The sequence below is a fragment of the Scomber japonicus genome, chromosome 10 (assembly GCF_027409825.1).
Source record: "Scomber japonicus isolate fScoJap1 chromosome 10, fScoJap1.pri, whole genome shotgun sequence".
Lineage (NCBI taxonomy): Eukaryota > Metazoa > Chordata > Actinopteri > Scombriformes > Scombridae > Scomber > Scomber japonicus.
This window is the reverse complement of record NC_070587.1, coordinates 28,034,634-28,052,103: the sequence shown is the minus strand read 5'-3', so window position 1 is coordinate 28,052,103 and position 17,470 is coordinate 28,034,634. Positions and strand designations below refer to the sequence as shown.

The 17,470-nt window shown below is 38.4% G+C and overlaps 2 protein-coding genes across 2 annotated transcripts; one reads left to right on the top strand and one right to left on the bottom strand.

Moving 5' to 3' along the window:
* Positions 1-3,243: 3,243 nt before the first annotated feature.
* Positions 3,244-12,788, bottom strand: gprc6a (G protein-coupled receptor, class C, group 6, member A). Its single transcript, XM_053327651.1, has 7 exons — positions 12,586-12,788; positions 11,428-11,722; positions 7,995-8,756; positions 6,888-7,103; positions 6,477-6,600; positions 5,016-6,074; positions 3,244-3,290 (listed from the first exon to the last, which is right to left on the bottom strand). The coding sequence occupies exons 1-7, from the start codon at positions 12,786-12,788 to the stop codon at positions 3,244-3,246; spliced, it is 2,706 nt and encodes a 901-aa protein (XP_053183626.1).
* Positions 12,789-13,790: 1,002 nt separating this feature from the next.
* On the top strand, positions 13,791-16,547 carry cnih4 (cornichon family AMPA receptor auxiliary protein 4). The gene is made up of 5 exons (XM_053327457.1): positions 13,791-13,863; positions 15,408-15,476; positions 15,629-15,741; positions 15,827-15,967; positions 16,062-16,547. The coding sequence occupies exons 1-5, from the start codon at positions 13,795-13,797 to the stop codon at positions 16,087-16,089; spliced, it is 420 nt and encodes a 139-aa protein (XP_053183432.1). The 5' UTR covers positions 13,791-13,794; the 3' UTR covers positions 16,090-16,547.
* The last annotated feature ends 923 nt before the right edge of the window (positions 16,548-17,470 follow it).

Here is a 17,470-nt window from a genome sequence, read left to right as displayed (position 1 = left end):
ATTCTCGGTCTCTCTGTCCTTGAATATGTAAATGTGTGATGAAACATATACGTACATACACAGGACAATATCATCTGCAAAATCTATAAACTGGTAGCCTAGCAGTTAAGAAGCAGGTCACATGACTGCAACATCTGTAGTTTGACTCCAGCCACAGACTTTTGTTACATGTTATAACCTTCTCTATCCCTGGTCCTGTCTTTCTGCACTTCCCACTATAATGAACAGTCATATTACATCAAGTGCATTTTATTTATATTGTATTGTGAAATATATTCCAAGCACTTCAGGTTCAGAGAATTGTCAATTCTATTCATCAGGTTTCCATTGAACATTCCTTGTGTGATCCCTCTAGATCCCTAGTTCTAAAAGTTACACTGTTCACCTTTCCTTAGTGCTTTATAAGAGGACCATTAGACTAGTCTGGATTCTTTAATCCATTTTAGATGTTATCAAAAGATCAGTGAATGCATCGCCTCAAGTGTCTGCTTGAAGAAATGAAGCATTGATCCCTTTAACTGCAGGAGCTTTCCACGTTTACACATCTATATGTGTTTCCAGGTGTTGTGGAGTCCTGCATGTGTGAAAGTAGGATCCACAGATAACTGAACAATAAGACAGTACAAGATGCTACATGTTTAAAAGACATGGCCATACTTAATGCATTTTAGGAGTCCAGCTGTTGACATCTCACTTATACATACACATGTCCAGTAAAACAATGAAAACCCTGTTGGCTAGTTCATTGTTGAACGTAATTATATCCTTGAGTATCAGTGACAGAAGATGACATTGCTGTGAATTGCAGTGCTTATATCTTATTACAGTTTACATTCCTCATAACAATTTTAGGTTTCTCCTGCAGTCTTCAGAATTGGCCTTTTTTGGGAACAATTAATTGTCAGCTTTGCATTATCCTACTGTGTTTTTACCAGAAAAACATTAGAAGAAAAATGATATAACAAACTGAAAAGGAAACTGTGGTGCAATCTAATATTTAAAGTTGTCACGGTTCTCCTCTGCTCTCCTGTCTTATTTATTGTTGCTCAACCAGACTGACAGGTTCAGAGACGGGGATTTTCAGTGTGGAAATTCAATGACAAGCAGGACCTGAGGCTGTTTACAGGCTAACCACACACATATTCGTGCAAAGGGACTCATCGTCGTAGATGTCATTTTCATTTGTGGTCAATGAAGCACTTAGTTAAATAATGTCTTTGTTTTGTCTCTGCCACCATGAAGTCATGACCTATATGTACATAAATGTGGTAACAGGTTAAATAATCTTCACAAGCAGAGAAGCAGACAGAACACATTTAAAAGAGAAAACAAACATAACCTTTGGTTTTACAGCCATTTGTCAAGCTGTGAAAAGAGAGACATCAGACTAAGAGACAGATGTGAGAATGGGACCATGCACTTTGGAGGTGACCTAAAGTTGAAGCCTTCTATGTACACATATACAAGCCTATACTGCAGTCACCTTCACCTGTTGGATTGAGATCAGGTTTTGGAGGCATGGACAGTCAAACATTGGCCATGGTCTTTTGCTGTCCCTTAATTATTAAGTATTTATGAATGTAAATATATGATACAGTTTAATTACTACTGGTAATAAGAAGGTAAATACATAGAGACTGCAGCTGAAATACTAAGAAGAAGCTTCACTGTTACTCATCAATTCAAGTGAGTTGTTCCTGGCTACAGTCACTTAGTGTTTATTAGGTCTATCTTATACACCGGTATTACCAGGTGCCGCCAGGGATTTTGGGCCCCATGAAAAGATATCACATTGGGCCCCACCACCACACACAAGTCACGCCAACCATGCACAAGTTCTGGAACCACACCTCTACCTGTGAAGGCTTGTAACTCTCCTGCAGTCTAACCCGAACTGTACAACATCTACTGACACTGAGCTGTGAAAATATAACACAGTGTAACATGCACGCAACACAGAAGCAATATTTTGAACACCTTAGGACTCATCTGAAAAAGCATGAAACTGTTAATTGTGTTTTTAAAGATAGTGACTACAGTACGAATATATATATTCAACTTTTGCTTCAGATAAAAGTAGGAAGTACAATCCTCACTGCATTGAAGATTTTAAAAATACTGTATTCCAGACACATTCAAGTCAGGCAAGTGAGGTAACAGAGGATAGTAGTTTGATTGAAAGTGAAGTTAAACGTTAAATGTTCTTGAATATCTGAGTATTATCTTTCTGTAATGAACGTTTTTCACTGCATATTTGAAAAGGGTTAGGGATAGGCCCAATCTTTTAATGGGGCAGCCGTAAATGTAACATTGGTATGACTGACATAAAAAGAACAAACAGACAGTATTACACAGTATACACATCCAATATACACTACTGGGGCAAAATATTAGGAACACTGTCAATATAATGCACTATAATGGTAGAGCAGCACCATCCACCACAACTTGAGTAATAAACATAAAGTGGAATGATCACCTTACTGACAATGTAAATAAAAAGTGAGCATGTAGAAGCTTAACAACAGTAGAAGCTGGCAGAGCTGTTGTACTGGAAATAAATATTGCATTAGACTGTGCAGGTGTCCCAATACTTTTGTACATGTAGTACAGATCTGGAATAGTGCTTTTCAAATATGCAGTGAAAAACGTTCATTACAGAAATATAATACTCAGATATTCAAGAACATTTAACGTTTAACTTCACTTTCAATCAAACTACTATCCTCTGTTACCTCACTTGCCTGACTTGAATGTGTCTGGAATACAGTATTTTTAAAATCTTCAATGCAGTGAGGATTGTACTTCCTACTTTTATCTGAAGCAAAAGTTGAATATATATATTCGTACTGTAGTCACAATCTTTAAAAACACAATTAACAGTTTCATGCTTTTTCAGATGAGTCCTAAGGTGTTCAAAATATTGCTTCTGTGTTAAAACTACATGAATTACATACAAGACACGAAAATGAAACTATCTGCCCTGACTGTTGAGTCTGTGTATGATTTCTAGACACATGTGCATGAAGTGCCCCCCAACTTTTAAATAAACAAGGACAATCTGAGTACAAGCAGGGTAGTGAGCGGCCTTGACCAGTGTGTGGATGCTTCAACCTAGAATGTTTTATGAGCTCTAAACGTTTTGATGACCTAAAATTGCATCTTTTGCACGACCATCTCATATCACAAGAGGCCTACTCTTTCTCCCTGATGAATTTCTCCTCGACCTCCTCTCCCTAGACCTCAACTCCAACTGTCCACAAAGTCCACTGGCTCCTCCAAAGGGCACCCTGAAAACGAAGAGACATAATTTGTGGTATTAAAACAATGGTCTAAAATATTCAGTCACAATTTGAATATTACGTTATAATGGATGAATAAGGGAAAATAACATATCATCATATCATGCATACATTATTTTCTACTTGCCTGAATGATGAGAATAATGTTCGGTTCTGATTTGCTTCCTGTTGATAGATAGAAAAATATTTTAATAAGACTTCATAAGAAATAAACTGTATCATGAACAAACACAAATGAACATTTTGTTTTGTCTAGCTAAATAAAACAATTAACACATGACAGATTTATAGAACTTGTAATGAACAATTGATTCTACAAAAACATGAATCCTGAGTAAAATAATAAACAGACCCTGAAGATTCATAAAAACCGGGTCTGTAGGATAATCTAGTCCAGATTTGAGAAGTCAAGGGTCAGTGGTTTTTAATCTGGACCTGGTCTAATGAGGTCTACAGTCCAAAAAAACAAAAAAAACAAACTGTGAAATGTGCCTTTATAGCATTTTCACAATTAGATTAAGGGTTTCACAAATCAGGGACTGTGTTTTTATGATTCATTCATTTTAAATTAAGTGCCGAATCGGAGGCTGGTGAATCGGAAGCTAACTTCAGCGTCGTGTGCTATGCTAACTTTAATTAACTTATGAACAGTGACATATCTTGCGTCAAACTACATGCAGACTTATAGATTATCACAAATTTAAAACAGAACAGTAATAACTTACCTGTGAAATGACTGTCGTACATGCAACACCTTGCTCTGTGACCCTGTAACGTCCGGAGCAGTCAGTCCTGTTATACTGTGCGCATGCGTCGTGCATGCGTTTCAAAATGCTACACTTTCACAGTAAAGTGTTATGTCACTATACATTAATAGACTATTAATTAATAGAATCACTCGGACGCTTTCAGCTCAGTCGGACATTTGTTTATTTTCCAGTAGGCCCTACAGGAAGTGACGTCATTCTAAAGGAACATTACACCTGAACTCTCACTGCACATAAAGTTTATGTAGTATTTCTAGGTTTATGTACATACAACTATTAAACATTTAAATAGTATGAGGAAACCGAAGTAAAACTTACTCTTCCCCCATAATTCATGTATTACATTAATAAAATGTTTAATTTTACTTAAGAAACTCTAGTTCTTACTGAATCTTAAAAATACAAGGTAGAAATTATGACAGTTACTCTAATAGAGTTTAATGCACCAAAAAAGTCATTTTTTTCAGTGTATGTACACGAGCACACAAGTACATGGCGTGCATGCACACACACACATGCACACACACACACACACACACACACACACACACACACACACACACACACACACACACACACACACACACACACACATATGCGTTACATGATAACCCTAACCCTTAAGAGATGAGAGATCCCAGCTCAGTCTCTCTGTCTACCTTAACAGACTGTATGATCATACAAACAATGCACATAAAACACAGAAGAATGTAATATAAATTATATATATATATATAAATAATATTCATTATTTTTGGTGTATTTGTAGATTTGTAGGCCTTTATTGCAGCAACAGTAGAGAGTAGACAGGAAACCAGAGGGAGAGAGTGACCAGGAGGTCCACAGCTGGAATAACCAGTGAGTTACTGAGGCACAGTAGTGATAGTTTATATGCTGGTCCTTCTTCTGAGGCAATTGTGTTGTGTGATTGAACTTCTGTGCAAACTTGTGCAGTTGCAGACTCCGCAGTTTGTCACCATCACAGGTTTGAGAGAATCGGCTGCAGGCAGGGAGAGAGATGGAGAACTGATGATGCTGCATTCACTGCTGCTCTGTTGCCATGACACTGAACTCTGAAACACAGAATATGACTTTGTGGTTTCACTGGAATATTCATACAGTTTCCTCCTGAAAACGCTCTTTGTGTTTTGCTTCTTCTTAAAAATGATTATATAGCACTTTGTGAAGAAATGACAGCTAAGGATGCCATAATTGGAGATGAGAATGATCACCATCTCCACAGCGGGCAGGTACACTCCTGAAGTGGTGACATAAACAGGAATAAAGAGCAGCCAGGAGATGAGGTAAAGCAGCATGCTGAAGGTGATGAACCTCGCCTCGTTATACTGCTGTGGTAATTTACGCCCTTTGAAGGCACAGATGAAACACACAAAGGCCAAGACAGCTATATAGCCCAACATCACTCCGAAGGCCAAATATGAGCCCTCATGGCAGTACACCAGCAGAGTAGTTGCAAGCTTCTCGGTGTTATTAAATGGGCTTTTTAGGACCAACCAGCAGATGCAGATGGCTGCCTGTATGGCCACACAGACAGTGACAATAACAAAAGGCTGGTAGATCCTCCGTAGAACTTCCTGTTGCTCAGGGTTGAACTGGAAGGCCAACAGGATCTTCAGGGTCTTGACCAGTATGCAGGAGACACATAAAGTGAAGCTCATGCCGAAGAGCACCTGTCGAGCCTTGCACCGGAAGCCGCTGGGCCGGCCTACAAACAGCATGGCACTGATGAAACTGACAACCAGAGAGAACAGGATGACCTGGCTCAGCGGTCCTCCAGCAGCCTTCACTACAGGCGTGTCATCGTGACGCAGAAAGAGAGCAGACACCAGGAGAGTCAGGAGGATACCTATGGCTGAAAACATCAAGAGCACCACAGCAAAGCCATCCTCCCAGTGGAAGAAGAGCAGGGTTTTGGGCAGGCAGCTGGAGCTACCTTCAGGAGACCACTCTCTGTTTGTGTCACAGCTCAGACACTGATCCATATCTGCAGGAGAACAGGCACAGTGACACATGACTCAGTCTATTAATCACATGTTCTTACAGCATTGTGTGTGCTTTTGGTGTGAGAATGTCAAATGCAACTGGTTTCTATAGTTGTTTTAGTCTTGCAGACTGGCAGCATCTGCTCTCAGCTCTCACATGCAGTTTCTACAGATATATCGCAGAATATTCTAGTTATGTGTGATAAGTTAAAAAAATACAAAAAAAAAAATGTTAAAGATTAAACCAATAGTTTACAAACTTGGCTTGTAAATGGCTTGTATGTGTGTGTGTGTGTATGTGTGTGTATGTGTGTGTATGTGTGTGTGTGTGTGTGTGTGTGTGTGTGTGTGTGTGTGTGTGTGTGTGTGTGTGTGTGTGTGGGTGGGTGGGGGGGGTATCTTGCCTGTTTCATTAGAGTAGTGGTTCTTCGTACAGTTGATACACTGGTAACAACAGGTGTGTTGACCCTCTGCTGTTTTCTTGGACTGTCCAAGGTTGCAGCTTTTGGAGCATTTTGAGGTGACTTTCTAAGGAAGGCAGGGAGAGACCATATAACAATGAATTATTCTGTTCTATTGTGATTTGTTAGTTTCAGCTCCAGCAGTTGTTGCAGCTAGAACACAACACAGCCACTTCACTTTCCACACATGACAAAACTTTTGTATATTAAAACAGAAATCCTGTCTTTCAGTAATGCTTATGTTAGCTTTAATAATCTGCATGTTTTCAGTGAACACACACTGCTGTGGGTACATGTGTGTCTGTGTGTTTGTATATGTACACAATGATATCAGAATGAGGGCAATGGGCATACCTTCAGCTCAGGCAGCTGTTCAGAGGTGTTGTGGTTGATGAAGGTGAAGTTTTTTTTGTCTGGGTGATATTCAGCCACAACATTATAAACGGTAATGTTCCCTTCATGTGACCTCCACATCTTCATATCATAGCCCAGGTTGATGTCTCCTCTCTTGTCAAACTTGTACCTTTTCCCTTCTAGCTTAAACTCCTGCTCCCGCAGAACTTTTACCACCTACATAAAGAATGACATTTTATTGCATATTAAATGTATGTACTGTATGACCAGACTTGAGAAGACATTCAGTTAACAGGATGAATTCCCTGTCCTCTGGCCCAAATGTTTAATGCACCATAGTATTCTAGCATCAAGAAATTATTACCACAATGACTGTGGCACAATGATCATAATTACTGTAAACAATGTGCTCTGACCTAAAGTTTACTAGCAAGAGTACTGAGATGATAGAGATAGTGCTCAGTTATGCAAACATATAATTAATTCAACATACATGAAAAAGTTTAATGAATGATAAATATTGACTTGATTGAGCAGTTCTAAATTGATCAGTTGTCAAGGAAATCCCTCTGGAATCAACAGCTGCTCATAAATTCAGCACAATTACTGTACATCAACTCAGAAACATGTCTATTTTAGTTAGTTTAGTTACTTACCTGAAAATGTTTTAATTTTTTTTAAATTAAGGTGAAAAAACTGGTTTTAGCAGTTCCCCAGGCGTGAGAAGGGTGTTAGTTTCATGTTATTATGATAATCATGCAAACCATGCAAACCATGCAAACCATGCAAATCATGCAAATCATGCAAATCATGCAAATCACATTTAATGTGGTAATAATCTCTCTGAACTGTCAAAATCCTATCTTCAGTTGTTATATGCATTTAACCTATTCCTAACCCTGTCTGTAACCTAAAACAAATAACAGGGTTAATTTACCCTGTCAGCCTTATAAATACAAGAGTCCACACACACACATACATACATACATACACATACATACACACACACACACACACACACACACACACACACACACACACACACACACACACACACACACACACACACACACACAGACACACACACACAGTCTAGTATGTGAATACCTCCCAGGGTTGCACTGTGCCTGGTGTTTTGCAGTTTCTCCTCTTGCAGATAGAGGCCACAGCCTGAGCGATGGCACTCACAGCCATCTCAACACTGTAGATAGTGTCAGCATGAAGATGTTCTGTGGTGGTCTTCACAGAATTAGACCCCTGATTGTAGAACTCTCTCAGGAAGGAGTTATTCCCTGTGTAGTTGTGTCTAGCTGCCTCCAGCCTGCTCAGATACTCACAAAAAGATGACATGTTTCCACTTTTGAAGGTGAAGCCTACAATGTGTCCTATGTCCTCCATAGTTAAGTTTCCCAGTACAACGCCAGAGGAGGACCAGCTGTCACTGGCCACCCACACTCTTTTCAATGACTCTAAGTTCTTTCCTTTTGTCAGCGTCTGATTCCTCAGCTCTTGGTAAAGATGCTTCATGTGAGATGGCTTGGTAAATGACACGATTACTTTTACGTTGGGATTGTCTAAAATGGTTCTGGCTGTCCGACTGATATCTTCAACTGGATTGGTTTCAGACTGTGGAAGGACTGATCTGAAGGCCACACAGATTCCCTTCTCCAAAGCCTGGGACACAAAGTTGTCAAGCGCGGATCGTCCATAATCTCCATCTGTGGTAATTATTCCTACCCAGTTCCAGTCATTGGATTTGATCAATGTGACCATGGCAGCTGTCTGATGCTCATCATTAGGAATGGTTCTCATGAAGGCAGGGAAGCGACTCTTGTCACTCAGAGTCACAGCTGTTGATGAATAGCTAATCTGGAGGAAAGAAAACCAATGATGTTATTTTCATGAGATTCATTCCCATTTAATTACATGAAAAATAAGAGCGGGAAAAAGTTTATTATAATGATATTGTTATTCACATTAAAACAAGTACGTTTTCTCATTACAAAGTGAAAGAATACTCTTAACAAGAACAGTATTTAAAATATTATATATTTGATATTAAATATTGAAATATTAGATTGCATCTGTATTATAAAAACAGCAGTGATGGATGCATGTACACATCTGGATGGACTGATCAATTCTTTTACGGCTAACACATAATGAATCTCTGCTATTACTAAACAGCCTGCATGGGATCATTTTCAACATGCAGACACTTAAAGAATATGATCTACTCTGCGTCTCATTTGGAGAAAGAACCATGGGATGTGTTTGTCACAATAAAAGCACAAACTATTATGACAATTGTTAACATTATAGTGAGAAAATGATTTTGTAATGAGAAAAGATGATGTGAATGGCGTTATTTGTCTTTATGGTTGAAGACCTTTGACCTCTTCCCAGAATGAGTATATGGTTTGGTCTGCTGTTCACAGACAGCTGATGTCTGTTTGAGCTGTTCATTCAGTCTGTTGATGGCCAGTGGACAGCCAGAGAAAGTTCAAGGTGGACATTCACATGTGACACCAGAGACCATTTTTGAGACAGGAGTCAACATCTCTCCTCATATATGATCATCTGTTATCATGTGACTAGTTCATTTCTACATACTAGCTAGTAATTGAACCTTTGAGCTTAGACCATGTTATACATACTGTTCCAAAAAGATAAAGGTATGGTTCAAGTGCAAGTAGATCTAATAGGTAGTTGTTGATGTTGGTCTGAAAGTGTTTGGACAGAAAAATACTTTTTTGCAATATCTTTGTACATTTCCCCAAAATTAGACAGATATGGCCGTGTTAATAACTAGATAAAAATATATAGTTCCTGTTTGAATTGTCACATTTATAGTTCCACTCTGACATGACAAAGTAGTTTAGTTCCTGTTCATCTCTGAGCCTCACCTCGAAGCTGTGTCCAGCCTTTTTAAACGCGGTTCATTTTAATTACACAGTCATGCAACAGCATAAAAAGTCTGGTTGATGTTTATCAGCCGCCATCTAAACCTGTTCTGCTGCTTCGGTGACAGTGACCTGTGACAGTCAACACTGTGCTCATCATCTGTCTGAAGTCCCTCCTGCTGACTCACTGAGTCCACAAAACCAGTGGTGGAAAGTAACTTAGTACATTCATTCAACTACTGTACTTAAGTGCAACTATGAGGTACTTTACTGTAGTATATTCACTTTCTACATGTCAGAGGGAAATATTGTACTTTCTACTCCACTACATTTATTCAACAGGTTTAGTTACTTTTCAGATGAAGATTTGACACAATGGATAATTAATCATCTCACCAGCCTGCTGACCCTTTGGGGGGACCCCACCCCTAGGCTGGGAACCACTGTATATAAAGTAGTATAAACTAGCTAACTGTATATAAAGTAGTATAAACTAGCTAACTGTATATAAAGTAGTGTAAACTAGCTAACTGTATATAAAGTAGTATAAACTAGCTAACCGTATATAAAGTAGTGTAAACTAGCTAACTGTATATAAAGTAGTATAAACTAGCTAACTGTATATAAAGTAGTGTAAACTAGCTAACTGTATATAAAGTAATGTAAACTAGCTAACTGTATATAAAGTAGTATAAACTAGCTAACTGTATATAAAGTAGTGTAAACTAGCTAACTGTATATAAAGTAGTATAAACTAGCTAACTGTATATAAAGTAGTGTAAACTAGCTAACTGTATATAAAGTAGTATAAACTAGCTAACTGTATATAAAGTAGTGTAAACTAGCTAACTGTATATAAAGTAGTATAAACTAGCTAACTGTATATAAAGTAGTGTAAACTAGCTAACTGTATATAAAGTAGTATAAACTAGCTAACTGTATATAAAGTAGTGTAAACTAGCTAACTGTATATAAAGTAGTATAAACTAGCTCCACCTCCAGCAGCTATAACAGTAACATGCTGCTCTAACACTGATGCTTCACTATTAATAATCTAATGATGTCATATATAATAATATATCACTACTTTTACTGTAATACTGCACACTACATCACTCATAATACTGCAGTACTTTTACTGTAATACTGCATACTACATCACTCATAATACTGCAGTACTTTTACTGTAATACTGCATACTACATCACTCATAATACTGCAGTACTTTTACTGTAATACTGCATACTACATCACTATAATACTGCAGTACTTTTACTGTAATACTGCATACTACATCACTCATAATACTGCAGCACTTTTACTGTATACTGCATATTACATCACTCATAATACTGTAGTACTTTTACTGTAATACTGCATACTACATCACTATAATACTGCAGTACTTTTACTGTAATACTGCATACTATATCACTATAATACTGTAGTACTTTTACTGTAATACTGCATACTACATCACTATAATACTGTAGTACTTTTACTGTAATACTGCATACTACATCACTATAATACTGTAGTACTTTTACTGTAATACTGCATACATAATGGAGTATGTTTTACATTGTTCTATTGGTACTTTAATGAAATAAAGGATCTGAATACTTCTTTCAACTTACTTGTGGAATCATGTTGAGGGTCAGTTCCCTGGCAATAGCAATAGATACTTCAGAGTAAGAGGATCCTATGACAGCCATGACTGGTTGGCCACATGTGGAGGTGTTGCTTTGTGTGTGGCAGCAGGTCCGCTGGGTGAAGTATGCTGTGGCCCTCAGAGATGTGCTGACATCAGCGCAGGAGTCCTGGATCTGGTAGCCCAGTGTGATGTCAAGAGCAGCCAGTAGAGGGGATTTATTCATGATCTCTATTGCATTGATCATAGCCAGAGCCTTTGTCAGGCCACTTTCATCAAACCTGTGTTAAACAGTATCCTTTGTTAATACAATACAATATACAGTGTATACTAGGATTAACTATATACATATAATATTAAAACACACTATCATTATATATTGTATACACACTCACTGGCCACTTTATTGGTGGTGTGCATTATTTTGAAAATGGTTTCTAATATTTTTCCTTTCTCATGTATTTGAGATTGTTATTTGTTTTAACACATTTTACATCATTGCCCCAATTTATTTAGAAAAAATGGTTGTTTTTAGGATCTGTCCTGCTCAATATTGAAAAAATGCATTAACATTGAAATGAATCCAGTTTTAAAATGAAGTCATTCTTTTTATACACTGTAGATGATTCAAATATTTAATATTTATCATTCTTTGTGGTTACACCATGGGACACTTTCAGGAGCACCCAGTCTTACTTTTGGTTAAAAAAATGTTGCAAATGTCATTTCAAATGTCATAAAAACCAACCAAAATACCAAGTATACATCTTAACAAACCTGATGCTGCTTTTAAATCTAGTTTTAAAGATATATTTGAACTTGTCATCTTGCCAAACTGCATTTGTCACTGACCCTTAATGTTTGGTTTAGTTGAATATTTCCATTTCATGCCCACACTACAAACCAATTTTTGATTGGTTTGTTATTATTCTTATAATTATATCTGGTAATTTTATCATAAAATTCAAGTCCTCACAGGACTTAACTGAATTATTATGATAGTTTATTCAATTTATGTAAAAGTTTTGCGAGCTTGCGTGATTGTTCCCATAAGACAAAATGATAAACACAGACTAAAACAGAGTAAAAAAAGTCAAAACATTGTCTTTTTTATCATTGATTGTATCAGAGTGAATGGACTTACCCAACACACTGCTGATCGTGGGGTACAAATGAGTCATTGTTTTTTTCTACAGCTTTATGAATAGGGAAGATTCCCCCAATAATGATATCTCCTGGGGCTGTAGCTCCAGGCACCCTGATATCCTTTTCAGTGGCATGTCCTCTTTCCAGAATAATAAAGAAATGTATGATGTGCAAATAGAAGCAAGGAGCAACCCAGGCCATGCTGCTGTCTTCTCTGCTGTCCCTCTGTGTTTGTTTTCTAAACTCTCTTTCCCTCTCTCCTCTCCTCTCTGTGCCTCTTCACCTCAGGCAGAGTGATACTCTCCTTTTTAAGCATCCTTACTGGGCTAAAAAAAACCCTCTTGTTTCCGCCTTCATAGTGTACTATTCTCATATTCTCCCCTGCAGCCCTGCCCACTTCTTCATGAGTGACAGCAGGATGAGTCACTATCCTGCAGAAGCAGCTCTCTTCATGTTTGTTGTGTGTAAGTCACCTAGACTCACAATGAGCTGAGTGAAAATATGATTATTCAATTCAGTTTTATTTATAGCGCCAAATCATAACAGATGTTATCTCAAGGCACTTTTCACAAAGAGCAGGTCTGGACTATACTCTTTAATTTAATTTAAAGAGACGGAACATTATTCCATTAGAGAGAGAGAGAGAGGGAGAGAGAGAGAGAGAGAGAGAGAGAGAGAGAGAGAGAGAGAGAGAGAGAGAGAGAGAGAGAAATAACAATAATAACTATATTAGCATTAAAGATAATAGAAGTATGACTGATAATAATAGCAGCACTACTATACACACAAACACACACATCTAGCTGTAAGCTGTATAGTATAAATTATGAGTTAACTGTTGATACTAAGCTATGGCTAACTATATATTGGTACTATAATGTTCCATACCAAATGATGCTTTAATGGTATATTTCATGTTTTGTTGATTTTTTAAACTGAAAACAAACATGTAATGGCAGTCTCTGTAGGATATGGAAAACACAATATTTACAGCAAACATTTATGCACAGTTACCTCTTATCTTATCTCACAAATCAAACAACAATAAAATAAGTAAATAACCCCCGCAGCACATGATCACCAATGTTGGTGATAAACGGTGCTGCGCTGTCTCTCCAGTCCGCTAGGTGGCAGTAATATACTAAAATAATATCATCTCTCGGGTCGGATACTGGCTCGGGAAGTGGCCGGAAAAGGAAGAAGAAAAATGGAGGCGGCAGTGTTCATTCTGTCACTTGTCGACTGCTGTGCACTGATTTTTCTCTCGGTCTACTTTGTATCCTTCACAGCACTGTGTTATTTGGTGTGTGTGTGGTGCGTGTGTGTGGTGCGTGTTCGCGAAATGTGTAATCTGGTCGAAATGGTTTTCTATATCAGCAAATGAACGTTAGCAGCCGAGCTAACCGGTTGCTATAAGTGTGTGGTAGATGAAGCTGTTTAGCAGCAGTGGGACTATGTGATACAGTGTGGACAAGAGACCGTAACACATCATTATCATTGCATTGAAGGTTTTACATCAGTACAGCTGTATATGGAGATTAAACCATTCTGAGCCGTGTAACGCGGTCTAGGTTAGCCCCGGGTTTAAGCTTCATTTCTTAGCAAAACGTAAGTTTCATCATGAATGAATGTTGTATAAACCCAGGAGCTCGTTTAAAAACACTTCCTGTTACTCTGACAATATTTCCACATCCTTCAAAGACTCTTCTAAACATCTGGATCAACCAAGAATCACTTTGCTACACAACAAGGGAGATGTGGAATCTGTTTCCCCAGTAGTGACTATGCCGGTGTTTCGCTCTAACCAGTGACCGTGTTAACTGGTGACCATTTCAGCCCAATGCGTCCGTGGTTGTCGTGGTGACAGCAGATGTCGAAAAGCCCTAGATTATGTTGAAATTGAATTTTCAATTAAATATATATAGAGCAGTTACCGTCTAATGTTAATGTACAGAATAATATATTAAATATGAACCTTCTTCCGAGCGAGGATTATGGTAGGCTATATAAACTATATAATCCCACAATGGGCCACATCTGCACTGCCAATGTATAAACGCTTTGTTTTTTACATTACAAAATACGTTAGTAGAGGTGAATGAGTCCTGCTGAGCACAATTAAACCTACGTAAATAGTTAGTTTACATAACGTATTTAATATAGATTATACTACATTTACGGTTTTAAGAGGACACCTGTAACGTGAAAGTCATCAGTTATCACGGTCACCAGTTAAACCGAAACACATGTTTGTTTTGACACAGACAGAGAGGAGCAACCTGAGAAACGGGTTCAAACCTTTCTTATGATTCAGCAGGAGAAATGTTATTTTCGTCCAGATGGATTGAAGTGTTTGTTGATCCTGGGAACGCTGTCAGATGAGTAGTAAGCATGTTTAAACAACCTTCTGGTTTCATCTGAATGTCTGCTGATACCTGAGACACAGTCTGGAGAGGGGTCCAGGTGAGGTTAGTGATGTGCTCACTTCTCTGGCCCAAATCCACAAAACTAGCTTATCTAATATTGCTTTGTGTGTTAGCAAATGTACCTGCATTGGACAGGTGTTGGTAACCATGGAAATGTAGTTCATTTTTCAATTCTGGTACCACATTTTTTTAACAATGTTATGAAAAGCCAACTGTTGCTGATATATTGTGCTCCAGCAACACTCGTAGTTTAGCATAACTTTATTAACAGACTTTTTTTTTCTCCATACACCTTGGAAGCAGGTGAAGTGCCAGACACCTCCTTCCTGTTTCTACAGGATCCTGATATATTGTGTTTCATTATACACTACATGCACCTTGACTTAAAGCTCAGATCATCACTCTGTCTGATCTAGAATGTGACTACATCAATGCTCGAGCCTGCTGCTCCAAACTCAACAAAGTAAGTGAAATGAAGCTTGTATATGCTCCTCAGAGATGTTTACTTGTTTTTAAACTTATGATGCGTTGTTTTAATATATTATGCATGTTTCTGTTTGACTACAGAAGCTGTTTAATGTCAGTATTCTGATCTTTGATGTGTTGTGTGTTCAGTGGGTCATTCCAGAGATGGTTGGACAGTGTCTGTCCACTATGCTGATGTTGGTCTCCATGCACTGGTTCATCTTCCTCCTCAACCTTCCTGTAGCAGTGTGGAACATTTATAGGTATACTGTCCACATCTGATCCATATTGCAGGTAGAAACACAGAGTTCATGTGGTTTACTGTGCTCATCCCTGTTTTCCCTGCAGGTATGTGAAGGTTCCGATGGGGAACATGGGCGTGTTTGACCCCACTGAGATCCACAACCGGGGTCAGCTCAAGTCCCACATGAAGGAGGCCATGATCAAACTGGGCTACCACCTGCTCTGCTTCTTCATTTATTTGTACAGGTATGAGTCATAGCATATAGTGTTTAATAGTGCTGGCTGTGTCACTGTCTATGCGTTATTAACACACACTTGTCTGCTACCACTGTTTCTCCAGCATGATCCTGGCTCTGATCAACGACTGAAGCACCCAGCTTACTCTCTGACCCCGGCTGCCAAATTTCAGACTCCTGGGTCTGCTGTTGGTCCCCTTTCATCCTGCTCCTACTGTATGCATACAACCTCTCACAATAACGGCAGAGTTTAGACTTTGATACAATACTTAAAGGTTAATATTTAACCAATTAACACTTCAATGCCATCAGAACAAATAAATCTCCCATAACAACCAATCAACAGCACGTGTGCTGTTTCTAGTTACTGTAAAGATATTATAATAGGCTCCATACTGGGTATTATCACAGTACCCAACTAAGCCAAATTGGGGAAAGTTGCCAGTGTTGCTTCCACTTGATGTTCTACCACTTCACTTTACGTTAAATCTCAAGATCCCAAAGGCTTTCACTTTGATGACTGAAAGATGTTCAAGCCTCTGTAGTTAGTTAACAGGAAGCAGGAAGAGCAGCAGCAGCTCACAGAGTGGAACAGGTGAATGTGAGGAGGACACAGGCTGAATAAAACCCTGCAGCTATAAACATTCACAGTTTATTCTGCTCATGTCAGGCTTGTAGAACCTGATAATGTAATAACTTACTGATTATGTAATAAAGTGCATTTCCCAGTAATGTAATAATCTCTGTCCACCAATGATGTAACAAATTATTAAATGAACAGGAGGTTATTACATTATTGGGTTAACCTAAGTTTTTTTTAAATTACATTTTTGGGAGTTATTACATTCTTGTGAAATGATGACATCATCAGGTTGTACAGGGCTTCTTTCACATAGTGACACATGGAGCTCAATGTTTGGCTCCTGCCATCAGTTTATGATTCTGTTCAGATGCACAGTTCAACACATAGTGGACTGTTTCATGTTCAACTGTTTTATTAGTGAGAATTCTGAAACACCAAGATAACATCTGGGAGTAAAAGTTGGATCCACAGGCTGTACAGCATATGACATCACACATTCAGCCATCACTTCCTACTTGTTTCACTCGTGCCTTCTTTTCCACAAGTAAAGTCAAACTTAAATTATAATTTATCTGACATCCTCATTTTAATTCATAGTAATGAAGATGACTGCACCAGGCTCACAGTGGTGTATATGGTACTAGTTTGTTTAGTCTCTTGGAGTTTTTTTTGTCAGCTTAGAGTCTTTGTGCTGTGATCAGTTGGAGCTCCTGCTGTAGCTTGGTGTGTCAGGACTCTCACTCTGTCTCATCCTCCACCAGTAACAGACACATGTGGAACAGAACTGCTTAATGATGGTATTGAAGTGTAGTGAGAACATTAGATCACTACTTATGTTCTGAGAGGTAGTATGCATACACACACTCTGCCAGACTCCCAGCATCACACTCCACCACTGACACTCCAGACACATGTGCCCAACTATGAGTG

Bases quoted from the DNA above. Each gene is read 5' to 3' on its own strand.
- gprc6a (XM_053327651.1), bottom strand. From the start codon at position 12,788: ATGGCCTGGGTTGCTCCTTGCTTCTATTTGCACATCATACATTTCTTT. The intron at 11,723-12,585 runs GTAAGTCCATTC...TGTTTAACACAG, and splicing joins CACGATCAGCAGTGTGTTGG to GTTTGATGAAAGTGGCCTGA. The intron at 8,757-11,427 runs GTAAGTTGAAAG...TCTTTCCTCCAG, and splicing joins CCCTCAACATGATTCCACAA to ATTAGCTATTCATCAACAGC.
- cnih4 (XM_053327457.1), top strand. From the start codon at position 13,795: ATGGAGGCGGCAGTGTTCATTCTGTCACTTGTCGACTGCTGTGCACTG. The intron at 13,864-15,407 runs GTATCCTTCACA...CTTAAAGCTCAG, and splicing joins TTTTTCTCTCGGTCTACTTT to ATCATCACTCTGTCTGATCT. The intron at 15,477-15,628 runs GTAAGTGAAATG...TTGTGTGTTCAG, and splicing joins GCTGCTCCAAACTCAACAAA to TGGGTCATTCCAGAGATGGT.